The 26,667-nt window shown below is 43.5% G+C and overlaps 1 protein-coding gene across 1 annotated transcript in view; it reads left to right on the top strand.

The window, feature by feature from the left end:
* Window positions 1-26,667, top strand: part of SERGEF (secretion regulating guanine nucleotide exchange factor) — a gene marked incomplete at its 3' end in the record, with an annotated part of 103,344 nt that overhangs the window by 18,008 nt on the left and 58,669 nt on the right. Inside the window, exon 9 of the mRNA XM_026044160.1 lies at window positions 7,084-7,244. Within this exon, the coding sequence (XP_025899945.1) occupies window positions 7,084-7,244 (161 nt within the window). The remainder of the gene's footprint in view (window positions 1-7,083; window positions 7,245-26,667) is intronic.

Here is a 26,667-nt window from a genome sequence, read left to right as displayed (position 1 = left end):
CCTGGGAGGCCCCGAAGGTGCTGTTTTTGTTTTCATGACGTTGTCCTTTTCCTGGTACTTTACTCTTTAAGAATGAACTATAGTTATGGTTGAATTCCCGTAGGATATACATCTCTCTTAACTGCTTCTGGGAACGGCTGAGAAAATTAAAACTGCTTAGCAAGTCCCAGAACTGGCCATCTAATGTGCTCTTTCTTTATGTTGTTTTTCTTTAGACATCATGCCTGGGGCTTATTCTTCAGAATTACTGATGTTTGAGGCTTGTTATCTAGTGAAATCTCTGTCCAAAAGATCTCTGAATATGTTTGCTCTTAAGAATGCGTCTTGTGGGCAAGAGGACAGGCAAACTCAGTTCTTCTGTAGATTCTCATTTCACAGGGTATTTCTTCTGTTGTTTCTACATCTGTCTGTCCACAGTGTGCCCTCAAGTCCTTTGACAAGGTAAATATTAGCTTCAGAAACTTAATTACCTTCCCTTTGTTTATCTCTTTTAGACAGGTGCCTGTTCTCTCTTAGTCTCAGAAGGTGATGAGAAATTGAAATGAACAGGATCACTTGTGTTCTCTGCAGCTGGGGAATGTGAGTGCTCGCTTGCAGATTCACAAATGCTTGCCAAGTTGGGACACAGGTAATGCTGCTTCCAAGTTAATCTAGAAAACATAGATATACTTAACGTGCCTTTCTGAATCTCTGCATAAGATTATTTCTGTAGCACCGTACTGTGATAAGCCTAATGGAATAAGACCTAGGCCTTGCGTCTGAGGAAAGAATTGTCTGAGCAGTCCAGTTACAGACAAGAAATAGGAAATAAGATGCAAGAAAATCACAGAAAATCACTGTGAATAAAAGCATTACTTTGTTGCAATAGTTCAGTGGTGTTGCATTTTCAAGATGATATTTAGTAATTATTCCCTAAGTCTTTAATATTAATGTTCTGGTGAACGTTATCAGGAGAGGTGCTGGACTGCAGCAGCAGGGGAGATGCCAGCGTAGGGAGGCCTGTGTGGAAGCAAGTGGTGCAGAGGGGCACACAGGTATAAATACAGCGTGGCAGTAAAAGCACATGACTCGTTCTGCTCTAGTAGCAGAGGGTTCAATTTATTTGCAGGAGTACAGAACAAAACCCTATACTGTACTATGATACATTTGCAGATAGTTTTCCATAGCTGGTTAATGTTTTATGCATCCTTGCTTTTCTAGAGGCATCGCCAAATTGTGCTTTGATTTGTCTTTTTCTTCTATGCTTTTTTTGTTAGGACTTTGGTTTTAGATGAGGACTTGAGCCCTCTATTGAACCTTGAATGCTGCAGTTCTGTTTGCTGGGTAGAGATGAGTTAGATTTGTTTTTAATCATGTAACTAAATTTAGGCAGCAATCTGCATTTTAAGGCATTGCTATTAAAAGTCTAAAAGGGAGATATGTATCGTAGTTTGAATTTAAAATGAGCCAGAGGCACAGCTGGTGAGGCAGGCATGACTCTCTAATCATGAGTGGAGAGAAATRAGAAGGGAATTTTCTCATCTTGCAGGATGAATACTAAGTGTGATAGGTGGTTTAACACTCTTCCCGCTCAGCTTTGTTTGATTGTATGCACTTTATGTGGTAATAGAAGGCAGAAATCCTTTTTTGGGGGGCCAAGGCCATATATCTCTTCGTTATCAGCAGTATAAACACAACTGTACAAACATTAAATTTMTCAGACTTTGATTTTCTTCGTTTTATTCACATAAAGCTTCATATGACATTTCAGTTTTCCAGTTGTCTTCTAAAATAAATCAACCCTCCTCCCCTTTATAACTGAAATACATAGGCAGGGCTGCCAGAGTATCTGGAGAGGCTTTGAATTTGTTTTAGTCCCAACACATTTTTGCCCAGTCTTTCAAAGCAGCGATGCTTGCAATGAAGTGTTTGAATAATCCTGGTAACTAAACATTACCCTTCTTGTGGCAAAACTTGGTGAACTATGGAAGCAAAAATGATTTTTTTTTTTAATGAATGAAATTCCAAGCTGTTCGCATGTTAAGTGATGTTGACATTCCTGTTAGAAATGGATATATAGGTGAAGTGCATGATAAACTTAACTTGCAGCTTCACATGACATGCTATCTCTATCCTACCATACAGAATATTAACTTGGCTTAATGTAGTACTGCCTCTTGCACTTGTTGTTGTTGCCAAGCTCCCTTTTCTTAGGTCATTTTTCAGCCAGGTGAAAAGAGGAGCTTACCTTCCTCTTCACCATGGGTGTTTCCTGTACCAGGCAGGAGGTGGTCTGGACTGAAAACAGCCAGTCCTGCCCCAAGTTTCTCAGGCAGCCTTGGCGTGAACTGTTAYCTAAGGAGTTCTCAGTCTGTACCCTAAAGATTTTATCTATTCTAAAAGCTCTTGTAGTCTCAGCATCTTTTCTTGGAGACGGTCCTTCATCCTAATTGCTTTACTTATCTTACTGAGCATTTTCCATTAGATTGCATTGTCACGCAAGTCTTGGGATACATGTAATTTTTTATTTTTGGAAATTTCTGAAAGGAGACTGGATAACCTTCCCTATAGCATGTCTGTTTACATTAACAATGCACGATGGACTTCCTCTTGTCTGGCTGAAATTTTCACGGTGTGCATTTGACTCCTGAACTGATTTTTTTTCCCCCCTTTTCCTTTTGTTCTCCTCTGTTTTTGTTCCCTTTTGAAGCAGTAGAGATGGATCACAGTGGGAAGCCACTTGTTCCTAGCATGAGACACGAATACTAGCGGTGTGAGATGCTTTAGGTGCCTGTTTGGTGTGTCCTGTTCATAAACTTCTTTGCCCATTTGTAGACTTCCAGTGTAGCTCAGAATAGCAGAAATTCTAGGTTTCCTTGAAGCATGTAGGAATCCCAGTTGACAAATCCATAGCTACTGCAGAGGTATTGGTGATGCCCATCAGATTCCTGTAATGCTTGATTAAAATGGTCTTCAGCCAACCTGGATCAGGGGAGGTGTTTTTAGAAGGGTGTCTCGTTGCCTTTTTTCCTGGTGAGAAAGGTACTGGTTTGCGCTATGCTGGACAGAGGAGAAGGGCAAGTGGTCTGTAAATACCAATTTTTAATGTGTGCACCTGTGAATTTTCATGTGAAAGGGGAGGCCTTAGGGATTTTCTTCCTAATTCAGTTTTGAATAAGATTAAGCATTCACTGTGAATATCCAGAGCTCATTTGCAAAGTAATTGTTAATGCAGCCATGAATTAAGATAACCCAGATGAACTCTTTCATCTAGTATTTATGAAAGTGTAGTTCAAAGCATGTTTGGATATTGAATAGATGCTTCAAGGAGATAAAACCAGTGCAATCAGGATATTATCTTAGAGCAGGAAAAATGGTATAAAGATGAAGCTGAATCTATGTGAAAGTAGGTAAATTGCTTTGCCCCTATATACCTGTTGTTTAACAGTGAAACAGACCTATTTTTAAGGCCAAGATGGATATTTCATTGATAATTGTCTCTAAATATTTATATGGCTCAGCAGATGGATGAGAAAGTGCTAAAAAGGGATAAAATAACATGCTGTACATCCTCAGTAACAGCATAAAGCAGCACAGTAAAAGCTGCAGTCAGGAAGCAAACGGGAAGTGCTTAATGTAGCGTTGCTAGACTTGCAAAATCTGCAGTTCACAGCTCTAATTTTGTAATTTTGAGACCGGTTTTTCTAATCTTGAGGCCATTCTCAGCTGGCTGTGCTTCCTAGTCGCATTAGGCCAGGAGGAAGGTTGGGAGCACAGGCAGAGGAGCCTTTCTGATGCGGGACTGCCGGGGTGGCGCCCCAGGCACTGGGGCGAGCGAGGGCAGCCTGCCGTGCAGGTCCTGGGGGGCTCGGGTGCTGCGCGTGAGGCGACTGGCTGCTCTCTCTGTGCTGATGTGCACGGCTCTCTTGGTACTTCAAAGAGCAGGAGGAAACCGCCCCTAGGTCTGGGTGACCTTGTAGAATGTAGCATACTGTTAYCTGCTATATATACATGTTTGTGTTTAGGGGGACGCTGGAAACTTTTTCTGTTTTAATCTTCTGCTCTGTGAGCTCTTGGAAGAGCCTGCTTACCTGCACCGACAGCAAGTGCAGGAGCTGTATCTGCCTCTGCTCGTTGCCGCACGGCAGCAGAGCCGTGGCCCTGCCTGCTGGAGCGTTTGCCTGGTGCTCAAACGGACACCCGTGATGAAGTTGGGTCGGACAACGCGGGTGCTCAGCTGAGCAGTGGGTGAACTGGGGCAGTCCTGCTTGGAACATGGGAAGCCCAAGGTCTTGCTAAGCATCGTTAGTATCTTCAGAGAACTGGAAAAGCTTTCCAATGTTTTATGCTTTTTTCTTGCTCCSAATTTGTAGAAACAGCTCCTGCCTTTTATGCCCTTTTACTGCATRGAGTCTGGTATGAAATTCCTCATTTTCTGATGCCCCTGCCACTTCCATGGTTGATGTATTCTCTGTCCAGTTGACTCATCACTGTATATGTTTTCCTGACTTCTAATTAAAAACTGTTCTCTTCTAATATTAGACCAAAACTCCTTGTTATATCACCCTTCGTTCTTAAGTAATTCGTCCTGCAACCTCCTTACTCCATATGACTAATGTCTTTTTCTCAAATATTTTTAGAAGGTTTTAAAATACCATCTATATTATAAGTGGCACAGGAGCAATACATTTCATTACAATTGCTTAGCACTTTCTGTCATAATTCAGTGTCTTTTTTTTGCTCAGGATTTTGACAAGATTTTAACCTTTTTGGCTGGAATTTTCCATGTATTGGTGTTGCCTTAGCCTGAAATTTCCACTTCAGAATGAGAGTTTGTTGGAGTGCTGAAATATRATGAGTGTTTTAGAAAGATTCTTCTAGATATCTCCGGTTAGGATCTCTTACAGAAGACAATAGGAAAAAAAAAGTTACTTTTCCCAAGGATCCCATAACAGATGTATTGTGCTGAAAAGAAGGAATGGTTGGAGAATGAGCAGGAGGCTGAGTGCAGGGGCGGGGATGCTCCCCAACAGCAGCAGCAGCAGCTCTGGGACCTGGATTCTCTCTAACTGGAGTACCTGTTATGAGACCTGAGCTAGTTGGCTCCTTACCTAATCTTGAGGCTTCAACAGATTTGTTCTTGAAAGCCAAAATTAGTTCATCTGATTTTTACTCTTCTGAATGGATGTTCTTCATGTTTGCCGATCAGTTGCTGCTCTAAGCTTGTTTCCCTTGTAGTGGGAACAAAAAAGTGAGTTTGTGACAACTGGTTTGTGTTTGTAAGCAGCCCTGCACTGTGGGTGGCTCATGTGGAGGTTCTTGKTGGCTCTGCATGTGTAGGTGGTTCTGGGTCTGCCCAGAGAGAGAACAGAACCTGCAGATGGAAGGCCCTTAGTTGTAGCTGAACATCCTGGTGTCTTTGTGTTCAACCTGTTCCAAGGCCTTCTGGGTTGCCGATGTTTTTGCCTGTTGCAGCCCATGCCTTTGGCTCCTGAAAGTGGAAATGAATATTCAGCTGCAGTCCTTGGCATTCGTGCAGCAATGCCTGGGCAGAATTTGAGAGCCTGAGATATATTGATGATGTRGCTAGGTGATACAGATCTTCTTTCTGGCTTCAAAGTCCATAAAATTCAGCTTCTATTGCTGTAGCTGATAGAAAGTAGAGCTGTCTGCCCATCCTTTTTTAGTCTGTTGATGTGGTTCTGAATAGGAGCAGTGAGTTGGTCTCATACAGAGGTCCTGAGGTGAAACTTTCATTTTAATTTGTTACTACATACTGATGCAGGAGCTTTTTTGCCACAYTTATGCAGCTACAGTGTTTTTAGCAGAGGTCTATCCGAAGCATAAGCTAAATACGCTCATTTTTTAAATGCAATTGCAAACTGTTTTCTTCATCTCAGCTGGCAATTTACTTAATAAAGTTGTTTTAATGATTTTAACCTAACCAAATGAAACTGCTGTACTGAAAGACACCTCTTGTATCTCAAGTAGTATGTGACTGGCCTCTTCTTTTCCCTGAAGTGCCAGGAAGCTCCAAAGGAGGAAAATCTCTGTGCCCTTGAAAGGAGAGGGCAACTAATTTTATCACTTAATTATTTCAGGGAAGCATTATCGGTGAACTGAGAATGAAACTGAGGAAATGCGGTAAAGGTCTGAATGAAAAACTGTTAGCAGATTTCTATGGAAGATGCATATACTTTTTATATATTAAAAATATTTTTAAAAAGGGGGAAAAKGAGGTGTTGAGGTTTCCAAACCTGTCTGTTTTACAGCACATGTTAAGMCAAGCCCTGGGTGTCTTCCCTGGACAGTCTGTGACGTGTGTCTGTACTGACTGATGAGGAGAGAAGCGTGTGTGTGTTTGAGCTTAGGTGCTGGATTGAAATAGAATTGTGGAAAAAAATGACTTTTTAGCCTGTGACTGACTTGAGGACTTGCTTGAGTTCAGGTCTAGAGAGGAGTTGGAGGCTCAGCTTAAGTATGTATGTAATTCAAGGTCACTTCAGGTTTTCTTGACTGGAATGAGAGATGTTGCTTCTCAATAACCTTTTCTTGGCCAATGTGTGATTCCTGTGAGAACAAATCAGTTGTTTCCAATGTTTAATGACAACTGTGGTTGTGCTCCTGACTAACCAGTTGCTGTCCAGAGAACCATTTCTCTGTTAACAGAGGTTGTGACAGAAGGTATCTCCTATAAGGAAAATTCAAACTTGATGCTAAATATAGGACACAACATAGATGTCTCTATAGCAGATATTTGGAAGCAAGAAGAATCTTACAGGCTTCAGAATAAACTCATTTGTGTGAGCTTTTGTTAGCTAAAAATGCTTTTTGTACAACTGAAGCAAGCATTGTATGCAAAACATCATCCAGCTTTCCTGAGGCGGTTTCACTTATAGCCCAAGCTGCCCCAAAGATGAAAAAATGGAGTTTGAGTAACAGAGTAGAAGTGTATCATAATAGGTTTTTAGTTTTAAGAGTTTTTTTAAATTATGGCCCAAGAAGTAAATACATTAAATTATGATTTGTTCTAGTTCTGAGYTTTTAGCCAGATGTTCCAGGGCCCTGATGAATAAATAATTTTGAAATATGTTTTGTGTTGAGAAWCTGGCAGAGTATTCACCTGGGGCAGAGCAGACTATGGGCAGCTTGGAAGGCGTGTGGTGGCTCCCGATGGACAGGAGGCGTGCGGAGCATCTGAACAACCTTCGGAGCCGTTATGCAACATCCCTACCTCAGTGCCTTGCCTTGATGGAGCATCTCGGGTAAGGAAGGACATTTTTTTTTTCCCCACAATTTTTTTGAGTGCATTAAGATAATCAGAAGAGTTTCCTAACAGAACTTTTCTAAATGCTGCAGTAAGAGCCCTCACTGCCTTTCTTTGAATCACATGAACTCCAGCGCTTACATTATTTCAAATTTGTAAAAGGCTCTTGCGTTCAGAACCTGATTTGTTGCTGGGTATAAGCAGAGTTCCCGTTAGCTGAAGATGCTGGATGCCYTCAGCCAACACTGTGCTCAGGAACTGGGTGCAGCAGACCAGGTGAGACCCTGCCCCACTGCTGTGCTACTTCTATCTGGCGCCCTCTGTAACTATTTAACCAGGGGCCTTCCTCTTGCAGACAAACAATGAAAATGTAGCAATGCAGCAACTTTTCTCTCAGGCTATCTAAACACAGTGTTGATGCCAATGAGTTCCAAGCTGCTCCCGCCCTCTTTAGTTTGGTGTTCATCTTTTTGTCATTGGATATGGGCAAAAACCACCACAACTACATCCGTTTCATCCTGTTTCTCATTTGTGCTTTGGGCAATGCCTGCAGTACGCAGTTGTTTCTGGTGCAACACAAAGCCAACACAAGGCAGCCCTAGCTTTTGCCTGGAGGAACRTGCACTTGGCAGGACAAATCATCCGTGAAGGCAAATGAAAGGGATGCAATCGGATAAATTCYGTGAAAAGGAAGGGCAAAAACAATCTCATCTTCATTCTGCTGCCCTCAGTGCTGCTCTKCCTTGCAGACCTAGGCAAGGCCTGGTTTGAGTGATCAGCAATGGCAGTGCTCCAGAGCAGGCATTGTTCTTCACGGGGCTAGCAGCATGAAGATGATTTAGGAAGGGCGTGATCAAGAGTAAGCATTGTTTTTACCCTGAGAGGAGCTGTACTGATGAGGAAAGGAAAAAGCAGATGACAAGAGCCTGAATTGCTTCACCTCAAGGTTACAAAATAAAGCTGGAGTTAACTTTTTTCTTTTTAACCTTGCTAAAATTGCTCTTTATATGGCAATATGTAGGCTATGTGGAATAGATGTCTTAGCTGTTTTTCTCTACCACAAACTATCCTTTTTCCATTTATTGTCAACTTGGAAACTGAATTTAAAATGGATGTGGAGAAGGTGAATTCTTTTCTGTGTTTACCACAGATTGACAACTTTGATTTGTGTTTTAATACAGAGAGTTGATCTAACAAATGAGACTTAAAATTAATATAATCCTTATCCACAGCCTGTCTATCTATTTAAAATGGTCTAGCCTGTCTATTTTAAATGATTGAATTGAACTTGGGGCCAAGTTGTGGTCTGCTGATTTCTTCTGCACTTGTGTTGATATTGTTAAAAACTAAAGTGGAGAAACTGATCTCAAGAGTTAGGGACCTGAGGACAAAAGGCGCACAAAGCACTGATGTTAAAATCCAGTTAAGTTCTACTGGACTCTCCCTCAAATCATCTTCCGTGCTCCCTGTTGTCTCTGTACTTATGGCCTATCTTATTTCTTCCCCAAGAGAGGGGAGGGTCTTCCTTCTGTGTGCTGAAATTGCTATCACATTGTGTGTAGAGACCACTCAAAAGCTCCTCTGGAACTGTTGGTTCCTGTTCCCTTTGGATGAGCTAGCAGATCTTTACTGCTCAGTGTTTGGGAACRTATGCATGTTAACTGAAGCACTAAGCCCATTAAAAATCTTTGGGTGCTTGGGAAGAAGATACAGTGCAAAAAAAAGTCTCTTTATTTTTCCTTTCCTTCCAAGCTCAATAACTCTTACTAAGTCAAAAATATAGTTCAGAAAAGGTGTAGTATGAAAAATAATGTTTGAGTTAATGTCTTCCCTGTGCCTGTGATTTCCTAGCTTGCCTTAAAAGTCCTAAATAAAAGACAGATGGGGCCCTGGAAAGGTTCTAAGAAGTGGACCTTAGTGATTGAAGCCAATCAGGAAGATGAGTAGCAGGTGGGAGCAGACATAAAGAAGTGAAATGGGTTCAGGTGACTCARTAATTCAGCTGCAAAGCTGGGATCCAAGTCCCATGTTGCTCCCAGCCCTCTGTTCCTTAGGCTCTCTTGTTTGTGGTACGAGTGAAGGGAGTGTTGCTGATGTCTTGGTGCTGCAGGTAGGTGACGTTGCGCTGGGTTGTGCTACATTGCAGTTATCATGCGTGGCTTCCACTAAATGTCTGTGTAAGCTCCCTGATCTCTCCAGCTGGGGATCCTTCAGCAGGAAAGGTGGCAGTGGAGCAAGAGGCAAGGCCTGCTCTTCTGCTGAGGCTTTGGGGGCTTGCGAGGTCCTACTGGCAAGGCAAGCAGCGGCTGCTGTCTGCAGCTTAGGAGGACAACTGGGCTCTTGTCACTGCAGCCTACGAGCAGTGGTTGTAGGGGTGGTGGAGCTTCTTGGCCAGTGCTCTGGAGCAGCAAGGTGCAGACAGCTCGTGTGGTTCCTGCACACACAGCTCGATGGCTGGCTTTTAGGAGGCCCTGGGTGATCCTACAGCTCTAACGTGCCTTGGAGAAGGGCAGGAAACCTGTGCATGGATTGTGTGAATTTAGGGAGAAAGCAAAAGCAGGGCTTATAGCCACACTGCTGCCACTGATGTATTTAGCAGCTTTGGGCAATTTTACAGTTCATCTGATATTTTAGACAATGTGGATGTATCATGAACCCTTTTTCATATTATGGTTGGATTGTAATGGGTATTTACAAGAGAGTGAAATGCTTTTTCTTAAAGAAGTCTGTCTGAATTGGGACTTTGCTGTTTGACACTCTATAGCCCTCACAGAGTGTGGGGGGGAAAAAGTAGAATTTGAAGAAGTCCCTATGGGGTCTTTTAGACTTCTTGCCTTTGACAGGGATCTGAGAACTTTCCTTGGGCTGGGATTTGTTCGTAGGATATTTTTTCTGAGGTTTCTAGTAAGGAACTAGTCAGTAGGGCRGCCTGGATCCTGGATGCTCCAGTGGAGTCCTGCAATAGCCTTTTATTGTGTAGTGCTGTAAACTTGCTTGAAAAAATTGCTCAGACAAAGCCTGTCTGAGCAGCAACCTTGGGAGGTGGCTCCTCTAAGGGCAGAAATCCTGTCATGCTTCATGAAAGCTCTCCCAGCTGCCATGKGGATCCATGCCGAGCCTCAACCACGATTTCCCTATGAAGTGTGTCCCAGTATGAGTCAGGGTCAACCCAGAGTACTTGCATGGATGAGTTCCCAAACTACATGGAATTATGGTTTGAAGCAAGAGGTTGGAGGAAAAGCCTCAACATGCCAGTTTTTCATTCTCCGTTTGTCRTTAGAACTGTTAAGAAGAAGGGATTTAACAAATCAATGCAGGCTAAAATGAGAGAAAATCAATAGCAACTATAGTGAACTGGAACAGATCTATCAATTACAGCATTCTCTGTAAGGGACTCTCATCCACTCTTCCTTTCATGGATGGAAAAATAATGTAAAAATGATGATCTGGGGTCAGATTAATCATCTGTTTTACTTGGCTGCTCAGCCTCACCCTGGAACCTGAGRTCAAGAAATCTACTGGTATAAAAATATGATGCAGATGTTTCCATTTGCTTCTGCTGCACYGAGCGAATGTTGCTTTTGAAGAGCTGCTCCCTGCTGTGTGCTCTGCAGCTGTGCATGGGCCCAGTGATGCCGGGGATGGTTGAGATGGGTCAGACCCCAGTGGTTCCAACRCTGCTCCGTGTTGGTCCTTTCAAATTGCTGTCGCCACGTGGCTACAGCCTCACCTGGGCCTGAACTCCGTGTGTGGTTTATACGTTGTCTCCCAGGTGCTGTCACCAGACGTTTGCCCAGCAAACAGTCAATGAAAATGTTTGTGAGAGCTGGAGGAGGGAGGAAAGGAAGGAAAAATGAGGCATCTAATTCTGTAAGGATAAAAGTGCTAAACTGTCTCCTATTTTAAAACTTGCCTAAGGGGTTATTCTTAGTTGCCTGGCAGTTGATTGCAGAGGGCTCACTAAATTGGGTGTATGTGGCATGTAATCAGATATTGGCCAAGATAGCTGAGCCCTGTGATCCTCTTGCTGATGCTCTGCAKGATTATTTATCAAAGAAAAGCCAAATAAAAATGTTCTAAGGAAAAATGTCTATTTCATTATCAAGGAGGAAGGAATTGTTAGCATCCTCAGAGGCACCACGCTGAAAATGCCACCTCCGAAGCTTTGCTGTTTGCAGCAAAGGTCCCTTTTGCTTCTCCCATTCCCTTCTCAGTCAGGGAGCTACCACAAATGRCCCCTTTCCTGGGAACAAGTGTTTGGGGAGACAGTGGGGAATTCTTATTCTGTGCTTATTTTTCCAGAGCATTGTTTGGCATAACATTTGTGTGCTGAAGTGTTAGATTGCTAAGTATTAAATAGCCACTTTTTAACTGCCTCTGATCCTTTTTTAAAGTTTAACCGTTACTAGATAAGTATATYCTGATTTTTCTTAAAGATGTATTCTTTCCAGTTATAAAGCAGTTAAAATTCAAGAGGAGCAACTATTTTTGGAGAAAATATCTGTATATTTATAAATGAATAGACAATTTGCTTATTATCAAAAAATCTTCATGACTTCATGACTTAAAAATTTTAAGAATTTTTCAAAACGTGAGTAGATAACAGGAAGTGGAATAGAAACCACTGCATTTTTTGTAATTCTCATCTAGCTGTTACTTCTGGGAAAACCCTCTAAGTAGATGACTCTGACAACAGCAGCAAAATGTGCTTTTCTTTTTTAACCGAAAAAGATTAAGATAGTATTTATGAATTTCAGTGAATGCTATTTAGTCATCTTAAGATAGGATTGTTTTAATTGAGTTGAAAAGCTGTCCAGAAATAGAAAACAAGATATGACGTCGATGTAATGTTTATCTTTAATAAGAGATCATCTGTGTCCTGCCCCCATCTTCTCCCCAGCAAATGAGGGCAGTGCAGCACCCCCCTTCACTCTTCTGGGGGTACCTAAAGATATTTATAGTTATCTGGTGGTCAGATGGCTTCAGGGCCACACTAAGGCTGATCACGTCCAGGTTCTTGAGAGACGACGAGGCAGGCCTCGTTCTGCAGCCAAACTGGCAGAAAGCCACCGAGAGAAGAGCTTCTGTTCTCTTATGTTGCGTTCATGCTTAGCTTGCCATGCCAGAGATAATCATAATAAAATTATTTTATTGGAGGACCTCAAATTTAGTAATGCTAAGTGCTTGAGGGACTGCTGAGGTACCACTGCTCGGTTCAGACATACGTTTCAGGTTGCTCTTTACACCTTCTTTGCCTGCACTTCCTTCTTCCTCCTTCACTTACTGACAGCTTCTGTTAGATACCTTTATTTCCAAGGGGATTCCAAATTATATTGTTGCTTATTATATTTTTGGCAGCAGAAAACACAACTGAGGAAAAACCTCCTCACATGCAGTGAGGCTGCCTGCGCTTTGCCTCTCAGTCCAGTGAGAGAGAAACACTTTGCTGTTTTCTTTTGAGTTCAGCTACTGGGCTGAACATGCAATAACTGGGATGCTCTTTGAGGAAGTGGGAGCAAACTCTGAAATCTAATAACTCATATCAGATAAATGGCATTCACTGTGATGTTTGTGCTATGTGCTTACACGCTTGTTGAGTACAGTGTATAAAATAGTAAATAACTCACTCTTGGATTCCATCTTCCTTTCTTGGCTTATTTTCTTTTTTTTAGCCTCAATACTATATATGTTGGCTGATATTCAGGGAAAAAAAATGAATTGGAAATACTGAGACAATTGGAACCGTGCTGCTAAATTAGCTGTATGTTTGAGCTAGCAAAAGTAAATCTGCAAACTCTAGATTTGCTCTCTAATGAGGCTATTTTCAAGTCATTCATTCAGGAGTTCTTAATTCACAGCAAAGGACAAAAGTAATGCTCTGTATTTGTGTGCATTAGACATTTGTTACATGCAATTTGTATATAGCTAGGTGTAACTGAAGGATAGTATGTTGATTTTAGAGAAGCTGTGTAAGAATCCCCATAGCTGTCATGTATTCATCCGAGTTGCACCTCAGCAGCTCAGATCATTTGTTCCCGCTTGTGATCCCGTATGGAGGATTTCTGCAGGACCATCATCTTTGCACTGGCTTCAGCTGGAGCTTCCTGGGGACGTGCTTTGTCTCTGTGGTTTCCCCCACTGCTTCCTCTTGCCCAAGAGACTCATCCTTGCCTAGACCTGCCCTGTGGAGGGGCTGCCAGGAAGCCGGAGTGCCCCGTGCACGGGAAGGAGCCCGCGGCGCCGTCTGCCCCTGCACAGCGCCCGAGGGAGGAGGATGGTGGTTGCAGCTTTGTTACCTSCTTTAGTGTATTGAGTCACAAGTGTTTGATACTTAAGTATTTTTCAGAGCAAAGACTTTGMGCAAACTTAGCACTTAACCTTTCAAGTCTACAGTCTCTGTGGACCTTGTGTGGGGATAGAGCTGGGGCCTGTCAGTCACCATCTCAAGGACACGCTTTCYGTATGCTGTCCAGCCTCTTGCTTTTGCACTGCTTTTGGCAAGAAAAGAAAAGTCTTCCATGTGACAGAAATTTGAAGGGCTCTCCTCATGTTTTTCTTTGTATTCCCCCTTTTTTTCCAGCTGAAGCTAATGCCTCAAGGTGAGATGCASTAGGGTTTTATTTCCCCTGGATCTGTGTCAAGTTTTTCAGCTGAGTTTTGCAGCAAAGCACCCTGATGTTTAACTAAGCTTTTCCATCCGCTGCCAATGCAGCACATTCCCTTCTCCTCAGGAGCAGAYTGTGCTGCGAGAGGCACTGAAGTGATCGGAAGGCTTCAAGTGGTTATAAGATGTTTTCGACACCTCTTCCTCATAGCATAAGCTCAATTGTGTGTAGGAAAGTCCCCAAATGTTCTCCTTTGGTCCTTTGCAAATTGCTTTGTAAAAGCCTGTCTTAACTGCGGGGGGGATGCAGGTAGAACTGAACACCCCTATAGCTTAGAAGGAGGACGATATACTCTGAGAGCTGTGTGGACCTAGGAGAGCAGAAAGGCTGCACCAGCAGTTCTAGGTGACTGTGCAMAAGCAATTCATTAGCCAGGTGGGCAGTGAGCACAAGCACATCTCGCTTGTGGCACCGGGCCGTGTCCCACCACAGGGGAGCCTGAGCTGCCTTGGGACTGCAGCAGTCTAGCTCAAAGCACCCTGACAGCCAAAGGTAAAAACACATGCAAGCAACAAGCCCTAGGTCCCTCATGAGCAGAGCAGAATAAGAGGGATGCAGAAAAAAACCTTTCACAAGCATCCTTTTCTGTTAAAACTCCTTGTGAATTTCTTTGATATCAGTTTGCAGGCAGTGCAAATGTGTAGTAGTCCTAACTGGAGACTGAAATGCAGAGGAGCTGCTGGGTCAACTTGATGGGACTATGAGGATATCGGTCATCTGGGGTACTCACAGGTGATCACCTGTGAGAGCCTGAGTGCGTGTGCTGAGGCAGGCCATTCTGGAAAGTCATATTTGTTAATGGTTCAGACCCCTTATTCTTATGGATATGTGAGCTTCTGCTTCTATTAAAAACTAAAACAAGCAAACCTCAAAAGCGTATCTGTAAGAAGAAAGAAAAACTTAAACCTATAACTTGAAGTCTCAATGCCTGAATCAAAGAGAAAGATTGCAGTCTTATATTGTCTCTGAATTSTGATGGCTTTTAAGCTAACTTCTAATTTAGCTTTAGATAACACTTTTTAAAAAATGCTTTTGGATAAGTGTTCTGGCTGTCATTTGATCAAACACCCAGTTTTGCATTCAGCTTTGCAGAGTGCGCTTGATTGGTATTGATTTGAGAAGGCAGGTAAAGCTAAAGATGATGATTAAGTGTAACAGATTTTGGCTCAGTATGAATGTTTTTACAGAACTAAATATTTGCTTATGAGCAAGAATAAGCATCCTGGTTTTGTTTGCTTAAGGATAAGCAAATGAATTGGCTAATAACTTGTTCAGTGGAATAGTTGGTGAGAGGAGTTGAGGTTTGCTGCCAGGTCGATTTTTGATGTAATTGAAGAACACAAAAGGACTGGGGACTACTTTAAAAGGTGGTGCAGAATTGCTGCCTGTCTTCTCGCAGTTTACAACTTATGTGGTTTGGGGTAGAACATTATTAGTCACTGCTCAGGCTGATGTGAAAATTTCTGCATTGGACTTAAGAAATTTTCTGGGATAGTGCCAGGGGGTTAAGCGTTCCAATAAATGGCTAAAATTGAAATTTTGTCTAAATGACTCTTTCAGTGACATCTAAGCCACTAGAATATGTTATCACAGTGTCTGAAAAATTATTTAATCATTTCAGAGAGCTTTATTTCAGTCAGCGTAACCTTCTTCCTCCTTTAATACTGATTTGGTCTCTCTGATCTATGGGATTCAGTAAGTACTTGAAGTTTGAATTTCTCGTGACCTATGTCTTGTTAATGTGCCTTTAATGCTTGGAAAGTGTCATTGATTCTTGTGAAGGTTTGCAGCATAATAACACACAACCCATTAGAGAAAAGTGAACTTTAATGGCAATATGATGAACCTAACTAGTATATTTTAATGTTGCTGCAGCTGCTGTCGCGTGTGCACGGGCAGCTCAACATTTTCCATTCCAGCTTTCTGTTTGACTGCTGTGATCTCGTAATTTGCCACTCAGGTGGGAAACTTGCCTGCTTGTCCTGCGTTCTGAATTGGCTTCATTCTGGAGAAGATGACCGAAAGCAACCCACGCATCCTCAGACTGGGGGAGACTGCTTCTATTATTGAGTAGTGCTGGTGATGCTGGAATGGAAGTGTAAGGTGTGGGCTGTGCTGAGCAGACACTTGCGGAAAAGGGAACYTGCCTCACAGAAGTCGGAGTTGAAAAGCCCGCTCATGGGAGATCATTATAGCAGGACTCCAGAATTCTTCAGTTGCTTCATCCTCTAGACAAAGTCCAATAATTAAGGCATTACTGTTGCAGGTGCTGGAAAAGTTTAAAACTTAATATGAAAGTGTTTGGATAGTAGTATGCAGACACATCAACAAAGGCTGATGGTTTGGGGATTATTTCCGCTTTCACAATTGTCTTTTTTGTTTGTTTGATGTAAATATGTCTCAGCATGGATAGAAACATAATATAATAGAAGCATGTGAGGTTGTGTTCAGTACCTTAATGTGTATGATAACATTACATGAACAGCTTTAAGTGTTCACTCTTCATGCAGAATACATGTGTATTTGGTGCACTTGATGTATGCAGATAATATTTTATCATGATTAATATCTTAGGTCCCTTCCAGTTTGAACTGTCCTATGATCCAAAGATCCTGTTTCTATCCCCCAGTACTCTTTCCACACATGCTCGAAATTAAAACCCATGAAGCTTCAATCCAGTGCAGTAATAGAGACAACTGACAAGGGAGCGAGTTTTCGGCTTTATTTAAATGGGAGGGACTAAGCAGAAGTCAAGTTCAGTTTGTGGACAGGATGCTTCTTGCTAGGAAGGCAACCAGTGAGAGAGCTGGGATTTAAACCGTGATTTCCCTGCCCCGTCAGATGTAAACCACATTTTATGTTTACCCAAATGCATGCAGAAAAYGCATATAGAGTCAGAGCCTCAGAGCACCTACCTGGATAAAATAAGGCAATTGTCTTAGTGAGAGATAGAAGCTTTGCAGTGCCAACTTGTGAATGGGAGGACTRCTAACTTGCAAAAGTTAACAATTAACAGGGACAATTAACTTGCAAAAAACCTGCTTCATGGTTTGGTTCCATGTGGTGGYGGTTTCTTCTAACCCAGAAGCACTAGCATGAGCTGTTATCTTTTTTGTTCTTACTCTCCCCATGCTTGGAAGTTTGCAAAGGAGAAAATGCAGTGAGGTTAAAGAATACGCTGAAAAGCGGTGCCCTTGGTCTTGATACTTCAGCAGTCATTTGGGTTTTGGAAGCTTGTTCTGCTCTTTCTCCAGTTATGTACTGTTCTCAAGCATAAATTGCTCTTTGATCATATAAAACTGTCATGTTGGTGTGTGCTGAAATTTCCTCAATTTATAAAAGTTGTTGTAATTTTAGGCTCTTCTGTGTGCCCTTTGTTTCCCTGTGAGTAGTAATAGATGTACAATCTGCGTGACAGATAGATATGCTTCTAAAATTATGTACCAAAAGAGGTCTGTCTCCATCAGAAGACCAAAAATCCAATATTTGCAATGCTGAATTAAATTTATTTATTTATTTATTTTTCTGCAAGGGAAATCAGAAAGCCAAAAGGAGGTCAGGTTGTTTAGAGGTGATACCGATATGACTTTATCATCATTAAAGTGTTTCTTGGAAGAGGCTGTCYTGATTCATGAGAATCATTTTTATTTGAGTGTTTCTTCTGAGTTACAGCATTAGTCATCTAGAATCATGGATGCTGTCTGCGGTTCTTTTTAAGGATCTTTGCTTGTCTGAAGAAGTTCCCTTCATTTTTAGTCTTTCTCAGACTTATGTATATGAACCTTTAAACTCAAAGCTAGTTCTTTTTTTTTTTTGTCTTATTACCTGTATTATTTTTGACACATTAAGTCAGCTTTATCCAGAAATAACTGTGCTAAAAGTACTGCTTTTGTTTCTCCCGTATTTCTTTTTTATGCTCTTAATGCCTTTACTTTTTACTTTGTGTTGGAATTGAAGGCCTCACAAGGAATTGTGTTTAAAAACCAGCTTTAGCAGTGCCCAAGGCTCTGGCTTTTGTTTGAAGTCTGCAAGACACCAACAAGGGACTTCGTGCCTTCTTTATAAAAGCAGCGCTGYGGCCACGTCGCGTGTGCTGCGAGAGCATGAAAATTTGCCTGCAATAGAAATAGTGCTGTGGAAGGTCACAAGATCAAGTGTAAGGAGTCCAAATAAACGATGCAGATCACTGGGACTGAACAGAGGAATTCAAGTTTTCCCCAGTTTTTCTAACAATCCCAAATAAATCTTCCTTCATTTACTTGTATTCTCACAGTGGCTAGTGTGATCTATGCAGGGTCTTCTCATGCTACGTACTACACAAATACAAACGAAAATACTTTTTTCCAGAGATGTRTGCAGCGTAAGTCAATGCAAGAGATCCACCAGCAGGACTCGGGAGAACAGAGAGAAAGCTGTAGCAGCTTTATCTTTATTTTGTCACTTGAAGTGTCAGCTATTGTCATTCCCTTCCCCCTTCTTGTAGGTACTGTAATAGTGGCACCATTTCAGGATGATACTTAAATAGTTGGAAACATTTGATGTTCTTCAAAGACAAAGGCAATGTAAAAAGACCTTTCCAAATGAGCCTGCAGCGGGGCTGGTTATTCCCCAGGATACCTATTMATTTGAATTGTTGTGCAGGAAGCCAGCGGAGTGAGACAGTGCAGAATTGCCAGCTCTCTTCACCGCGAGGAAGCCTCGCGCTCAGGAGAAGCCTTCTGCAGGTCTGTGAGCTCTCCAGCTTCTCCCAGGCCTCCAGGGAGCTTTCCAGCCAGAGAGCTGGGTGCTTGGATGTCATGGGAAAGTATCCGTAGTGCACTGAAACGTGGGTAGCAATTGTGAAGATGAGCAAAGGAGAAATGAGTCCCTTAGAAATTACCCTAGACAACTGAAAGCTTTTAAATGGATGGTTACTTACCCAGAAATGGTAAATCCGGGTGGCTGATTTCACATTGAAGCAAATGTGAACCAGGTAGGTTTTGCAGCGAGCTCTGCATATGTCTGCAGTCTGTATAAGGTACCTGAGGCAAACTCCAATATCAGGCATAACGGATATGCTTGGTAAGATTGATAAACTTTTCTCATGCGGACAAAACAGCCGTTCATTGCTGTTCCAAGGTGAAGTACAAAAATAAACACCTAATTTTATGATAAATAGCCGATGCATTATAAGTTGTCGAGGGCTCTCGAGTTAAATGTGCTTGAAGCTTCTAGGCCAGCCTGCTTTTTTGAGATGTGATGTGGGAGATTTTGAATACCCAGTTGCCCTTAGTTGTTCTTTGACACAGAGAGCTGAGCATATCTGTAGAATTGTCTCCTTTCACCCCAGTCCCTCTTTAAATCTGCTGCCTGCTAAGTATCAGATACAGAAGGGAAAAGCAATAGCTGGAGGAACTGCTTTGTTTCATGTGCCCCAGAGCAAAATTAACCCGGTATGGGTTAATTTTTCTCATGTTGTGAGGAAGGAAACAGCTGGGCAGAGGCAGGCCAGGGCTGGGGCTCCTYGGGCAGCTTGTGCTTGGGTCTGTCACTCCGCTGGTTTGAAGCACGTCAAATGCTGCAGAAGATGATGTGGGCACGAGGCCGTGGGCGTTCGCGTTCCAGAAAGGGAGCCACAAGCCAGGGAAGGTGCAAGCTCTCCTGTGGCAGCGTTATTAGAAGCTGYAGCTATAAAAAGGCTTCTCTAGAGRATTTTCTTTTGAAAGCTGCCAAACTTTTCTGCTGAGCTGCGTGTTAGCTATGTGTTTTTATCAGGAGGCAAAGCTTTGACTGGTGTGGTTGGATTGCCAGTTAAGTCCTGCTCGCTGTCCTCAGCTAGAAATTGTAAAATGGAATGACAGTAAAGTTTTAAGATTAAGGCACCTTGAGTTCTTCTAAGAATAAGTGAGAGGCTGGCAGAGGAAGGTTCCAAGCCCCTGAGTGGGGACTTGGGTTTTTGGGTTTGGGTTCCTCTAAGGACAGCATCCCCTGCGCGCTCAGGTCTGGAAGCAGCGGGAGCTGCGGGCCCAGGGCAGCCGGAGCGCGGCACCGAGGCGCTGCCGTGCCCAGCGGAGCCTGCCAAGGGGAAGGGCCCGAGCTGCAGCAGCAGCAGAGCAGCTGGGGGGCTCTGGGGGCTCCCCAGGGGCCACGCAGAGCCAGGCCTGGCTCTGCCCTGTGTCTGCCTCCCCCCAGGGCAAGGCTCAGCCTGCACCTCCTGGAGCAGCGTGACGGCTGCTAGCACCCAAACTAGTAGTTTAAAGATAGCTTGGATCTTCTGCTCTCTGCAGTCACCGCGGTGCCTGCATTGCAGATATTCCCAGGGTTATGCTGGGGCGTTTGGACTTTGCATCCCGGGATTCGGAGGGTGCAGAAGTGGCATAAAGTTGTGCTGGAGCTGCAGTTTTAGCTCTGCGCCTCTGAGTGCGCCAAGATCTCTTCTTTATCCCCCTAAACCTTTGGAGAACCAAAAGCAGACGAGAAACATAACAACTTGGTGCATCCTGTGAATGCAGGTGTTAGGACACATGTTAGAACTAGGGGTTTATGTCACTAAACTATTTATAGTGTAGTCAAGTTGTCTCCCAAGAGAGCAATACTGTATCCCCAGTGCTGGATAGTGGCGCTCTGAGCAGAGAGCAGCGTGCAAGGCAGTACAGATGGCTGGCAGACTGCAGCAAATTCCAGCTAATGAAGAAATGCTGTATGTTTGTTTACAAGCACGTTGAAACAGTTGGCTGTTAAAATTGGCTTTAAATCCAGCTCTGAGCTGTGTAAACATAGATCATCCATATGTAACTAATAATGCTAAAATGCATTTTACATTTAAAAAAAAAAAAAAAAAAAAAGAAATGCTTCCCTCTCCACTGTATTGCTGCAGTTTGATAACTTGGCTGTTATGTATTCAATGAGCTTCAGTCCCTCTACAGATGAATGCTGCAAGAAGCAAGAATAGTACATTTATGAATAGCCTCAAACCATGAATGTGTATCCCCAAGATGTAGATTTTGACTAATCTGAGGAAAAGGGTTAACATTTTGGTACCTTTGCAGTGCCCTGAGCATAATTCAAACGGAAGAAACAGTGCAGAGCCAGGTGTTCTGCTGAGCTGCAGCCCACAGATCGGGTTATAATTTTGCTAGCAGTTTCTGTTTGAGGTCAGTGGGAGAAATGGCTGATTCCTGGATTTGGGCAGTGGATTTGTAGTTGTAGTAGCTGTCCCCCTGCCTCTTTAAAAAAGACATTTTTGGGTCAGCAAATCTGTCGTTACTTAATATTAGCACAGCGATGCTGTGCAGTAAGAATACTGCAATCTCTTGTGTATCAGCGAGAGGGAGACGGACACAGAAAGAATAAAATGAGCAATTATTAGTATATGCTTTTCTGCAATGTATTCCTGAACACATGATTTACTTGCCAGAGTTTTTTGTGAACAAGTCCACGTTACTAGGGCAGCAGTCACCTGTTTTGCTACCATGGAATGTTTAGGAATGTTGCGCATATTAGGGAGAGCAGTTCAAATTCTGGAGCAGGCTTCAAGAAGCTGCTTCCAGTGTAACTTGTTTGCGTCTTCCTGGTCTCACTGCAGAGCGTGATCAGGCAGCACCCGTGGAGCTCGCTGGGCAGCCGCCCGCAGGGGTGCGCTACCTGGAGCCCTCCCGCCGTGTCCTGGGGAGGGAAGCGCTGAATAACGGGCGTGATGCTTTTGTTTGTGAAAAACTCTTACGGTGCAAATAAAGCTCTGTATTATGTAAGCGCTGGCTGGGTGCCGGGAGCGCGGGGATCGTGTGGAGAGGGATGCGCGTGCGTGGCTGTGCTGCCGGCAGCGCCTGTGGGGCGGCGTGTGAAGGCTGGGGAGCCTGCGCAYGCCTGTGCCTTGGGCTCGTGGGGTGGGTTCCTTGCCTCGCGGGTCGCTGGCTCATGGGCACCTGCTGATTCATGCAGGGAAGGAGCCCTCCTGCCAAGAGCTGGGAGTTGGCCACGGTGCTAAACGGTCTGAGATCCCACTCCAGGGGCTATGTGGATTTGCAAATGAACCACCGGAGCCAGCCTGCTGAACACAGCGATACTGAAAGCAACCATTGAAACCGGCGTTCCTTTTTGTGTTGTTTTATCTCCCTTGCTCTGACTCCATGCTATGTGGCTAAGAAGCGGTTTAATGAATGCATCTTACAGCCTCTAAAGCACTACCTTGATTTGCCAGGTATCTATCAGGGTATATGTAGGGTTTTGTGTAAACCAGAACCCATTCTGCTTTTACTGCCAGATGTTCAAACAGGAGCAACTCGGATTAGTGTGTTGGATTCCTAGAGAGCTTTCTATTTATTTATTAACAGCAGCAACAAATGCTTGAGAGGAAACCAGAACATGGCAAGGCTCAGTGAGTGTTTTGATGCTGTTATTAACARTATCCAAGTTCATATAGGAAAAGCAAATAAAAGTTTCTATCATCTCCTGAAAAGATGTAAACTTTTATGGTCCAGGACATAAAGTAACGAGTCATAAAAAGAGATTTTATAGGTTATTCTGTAACTGTGTAGTGCAAGTTTTCTTATGTGTCCTGTATGCTAATTGTGGGGGGTTCCTGCATATACTCCCAGACTTAGCTGTGTTTTTTTCTTTTGCTTGAGTTGAGATGAAGTTAGAGAAGTGACCTGCTGAGACCTACATCTAGTTTTGTGCTCTGTGGCTTCTCATGATAAACTGAAGTCAGGCAAGATGTTAAATTTAATCCTAAGGAAAAAGCTGGCTAGGGGATTCCCACCTGGAATTGCTCTGAAYACGCTCCTACCTTCTGCTTTACTGATACACAAGGCAGCATTATAATCCCAGCTYGGTTGTTGAGGCTTGTGGCCTAGGTAGCAACCAAGAGACCAGAAATTTCACTTCTTCTAAATACCTTTTTTGCTTCTGGGGTGTCTGGGAGTTCCGATAGGTCTTTTGCAAACAAGTGTCCTCGCTGCGCTCGCCCTCAGGAGCCCTGTGCAAGTTTTGTCTGCTTGTGTTGGGCTTAAATGTGAAGCGCGCAGTGCAAGTTAAGAGGGTATTTCCAGCCCAAGGCGAGGACTGCGGTGCAGGAGGTGGGTTGCTGGTTATTGGGTTGTCACTGACCATTGGAGGATAACAGGTAAAGTCTACAGTAGATTTAAAGTGTGGATTTTATTCGGTGCCCACACAGCTGCTAGTTAAAGGGCTCTGCTTTATGTAAGCTGTGCTCCTTGCAGAGCTCCTCGGCCATAAAACTCTGAGTCTGGATTGCGTCTTCCATCCRATGATGAGGTCATCCGCGGGTCAAGGTAATGAGTGATGAAATGTAATTACCTTGTACATTATTCTAATGACTCATATATTTATAGGTGCCTGTGGTATGAGATTTGGCTGAATTGCACATTCTGATGGATGTTTAATTTTGTTTTCTCTTGCTGTTGGCTGGCATTGCCTCACTTAATGGATAATCAGTCTAGTTGTTGCAGAGGTTTTACATAAGCACTTTGGGGTCCGTTTTTGGGAATCTTGAGTTGAWTCAGTAAATGAGAGTGATTATGATAGTTACAAATAAAAACCACTGTCAGTTTGCGTGACATGTGCCAAGCTACAAGAAAATTTTAATAATATTTCTTGCTCCCCAGCCAGACTGGCCACATTGCATGTGTATAAAGAAAGCTCCTGCAAAAGATGGAACTGCTGATGGGTTGTCAGCAGCGCTCACCGTGATGCTGCTCCTCCTGCTTTCTGCCCTGTGAAAAGTCTATGTCTCTCATTTGTTCCTTGCCCTGAAGTGTCCGTGTCTGATGAACTATTTGATGTTGCTATAGCTCTGCTTTTTCGTTTCTTTGAGTTGTTGCCACTGGCTTCAGGTTTGTATTTAATTCTGTGGTTTTAACTATGGAGTGAATAGTTTGGAATGTTTTGGTGTAACAATTGTGATTAACTCCAGATTCTTGCTAAAGAGAGGATAGGGGAGGCCCTTGTGTGTGTCATGTTTGTGTTCAATCCTGGAAAGGCAAGGAGCCCACCTTGGGAGAGCTGCCTGCCCTGCCAATGCTGCAGGAAGCTGCATWGACCCAAGGTGCCCAGGAAGGAAGTGGGGATGGGTGCTGTGCCCCATTACAGTCCTGAAAYGTGTGGTCCTGAAAACTGAGGTCCAGGTGATGGTCACTTGTAATGTTACAGCTCTGTGGAGGATGGCAGAAGGGCTGGTTGCTGCTTGTTTCCGATCAGAGGGGCTCTCATTGACCTTGGTGACTTGGTCACAGCATAATCCCTAAAGCCAGATCTTAACTGTGGAGYTAGCGGAGTCTCACTGCGCTGCCTGGGATAATGGTGAGTGTCCTGGAGCAAATTCCCTCCTCCTGCTGTTTGTKCAGGGAAAAGCTGAAGTTAATTGTGGGTGGTGGTGGTCTGAGGGAGGAATTTGGTTCCAGCACATGTAGGAAAATAATTTGAACAGCTGTACTGAGATTAAATTCAGTTTTACTGGCCATTAAGTGGTGGAGCCCTTCTCCAGTGAGAAGTACGTGAAGGTGGGAGGACTTGTGACAGATTCTAAGTGGCGCAGGTTGTAAGATTCATTAGGTAACCTGGGGAAAAGGGACTAGCTCTGATGGCTTTTTCCTTTAACAGACCTTGGGCAGCAAAGATCTTTTGGATTTATTTTATGCTTAGCAGATTTACTAGATTTTTTTTTTTAACAAAGAAATATTTTAAATCTCCTGGGAGCACTTTTTTGTTATTGCTGCGCTTGACTTTAAGTTTATGAAAATGACTGGGGCTTAATTAGGYGCCGGTGCTACAGTACTTTTCCACTGAATTTCCTAGGAGCCTGCGAGTGCGTTGTAGCGAGCTGCACTGCAGGCTGCAGTATCTGATTGTCATGCCAGGAGCATCACTAGCGTAGAGCTAAATGGAGATTGGTGAGGAAAGTGGGTCAGGAGCGGCCTCCCGTACCTGCAGAGACCGCAGCGCGGCGGCAGGGCACCGTGCTCGCGCGCGCCGGGCCCCGGCTGCTCGGCAGCTCCCCCTCGGACCCGCTCCCCGGCACGCGTCCGTGTTGTTGGCTGCTTTCAGCGGTGCCGGATTTGCCTTCCCGCTTTCCCTGTGCTTTATCGGCCGCCAACCCTCCTCTCGGTCAAAGCTTTGGTGCCCTGTGAAGCAGGGCGCCCGGGATGTGCTTGCTATTTGGTGCAGAGGAGTCGGGGCTTTCTACACAACGCTTGCATTTCAGATATGTAGGAGAGAAGGTGCCGTGTAGTAAACAGCTCCTGCACCTTGGTGCTGCGGCTTAAATAGGCCCTTTTGAGCATGTCTTGCTTTGCTTGTAAACACTGTCTTGCTGGAGGTGACATTCAGAATAAAATTACAGGACAGCCGAAAGAAGGGGAGCAATAAAAACCCAAGCATCCCCAAGCAACCCGCGGCACCTGCCAAAAGGGCTTGAAAAATGAGAAYCACATGGATTGAAAGATAAACACCAAAGGTGTTTGAAGGAGCGGGTGTAAGATTTTGCTTGTTTTCCTCCTCCTTAAAGAAAATGGTGAAAGGAACCATGCAAGATCCTTATAAAGTTCTGCTTCTTTTGCCTTTTGTCTCTGGACTGGTCAGTTACTGTGCGTCTAACCAGTCCTATTGGTGTACTATTGGCTATCTGTGTCCCGGCCATAGGTGGCAATCTAAAGCAGGGGGCATGAATAGATGAAGCAAATGCRTATTTTATCCTTAAGCATGGTGGTTTCATTGTAAAGCACCTTTTTCATGTGAAGAGATCAGGGAGAAGGGCGGCAGAAATAAGATTAGTTTATGTAAACTTAAGTTTTATTTTATGGTTGAGATTTGCTTTGGCCTCAAACCAAAAAGTGAAAAGGAAAGCAGAAAGGGAGTCATTTGTCACCTTTTTGTTCAGGAAGAGTCTGTCTTAAAAGAGAAAGCGTTTTTGGAGCCTTTGGGAGTAGTAATGCCTCCAGTATTAGTATGGGAAAAGGAAGCCGCCTTCAGTGCTTAGGTGCCAAAACCTGCCAGGGTCTTTTCATTTCCCACTGCGGTCAGAAGTGGTGTGGATGAAAGGTGCAAATCCAAGAGCTTGTTGACATGATGGCTAGGATTGCCATGTATGAGGTTAAAACCAACGAAGGAAKTGGCAGGAGTGATTGTGGCCTCATGCCTGGAATCTACTTGGGTCAATCCTGAGGTTCTGACAGGATGGAGGTTATGATGCTGGTGTGGAACTTGTGCAGCTCTTTCCCTTTTCTGCCACTAACTCTATCTCATTGTGCCAGCAGGCAAACCAGATAGTTAAATGGAGTGCACAGAACACAGAAGAGTCTATATCTTGTTTTAAGAGGTGCATGGAGAAGACATTTCTTGCTAAAAATGACTTTGTAAGCAACTTGGATACTTTTAAAGAGAGAAAATTTCCTCGGTGCCTGTATTTCCAAACTACATAGTATGTGAATGAGGATGCTATTGACATTTCAAAGGCAGGTTAAGAGAATAAATGCCTCCGGCTGAGACACCTTCAGTTACTGCAGTGTCACAGGCAAGTTTAGGGAGCTGAATACATCAAAAAAACATGGACTCTAGAGGCATGAGTTTTATGTCTAAACCTGAAAGTGCTTCTACTGTGATAATTCATCACAGTAATTCAAATGAAGAACTCCCTTCCCAACCCTGGTCGTTGCAGATAAATCCTGTGAACTTCCCAGTGCAGATTTTGGAAGCAGGCAGTGCTGTGTATCACTGCTGCTGTTTGGAATGGGATACTCAATGAATTGGTCAGCTGGCTCA

Source organism: Nothoprocta perdicaria, unplaced genomic scaffold (assembly GCF_003342845.1).
Source record: "Nothoprocta perdicaria isolate Ctin4 unplaced genomic scaffold, notPer1 scaffold_350, whole genome shotgun sequence".
NCBI classification, from domain to species: domain Eukaryota; kingdom Metazoa; phylum Chordata; class Aves; order Tinamiformes; family Tinamidae; genus Nothoprocta; species Nothoprocta perdicaria.
This window is presented reverse-complemented; position numbering and strand designations above follow the sequence as displayed.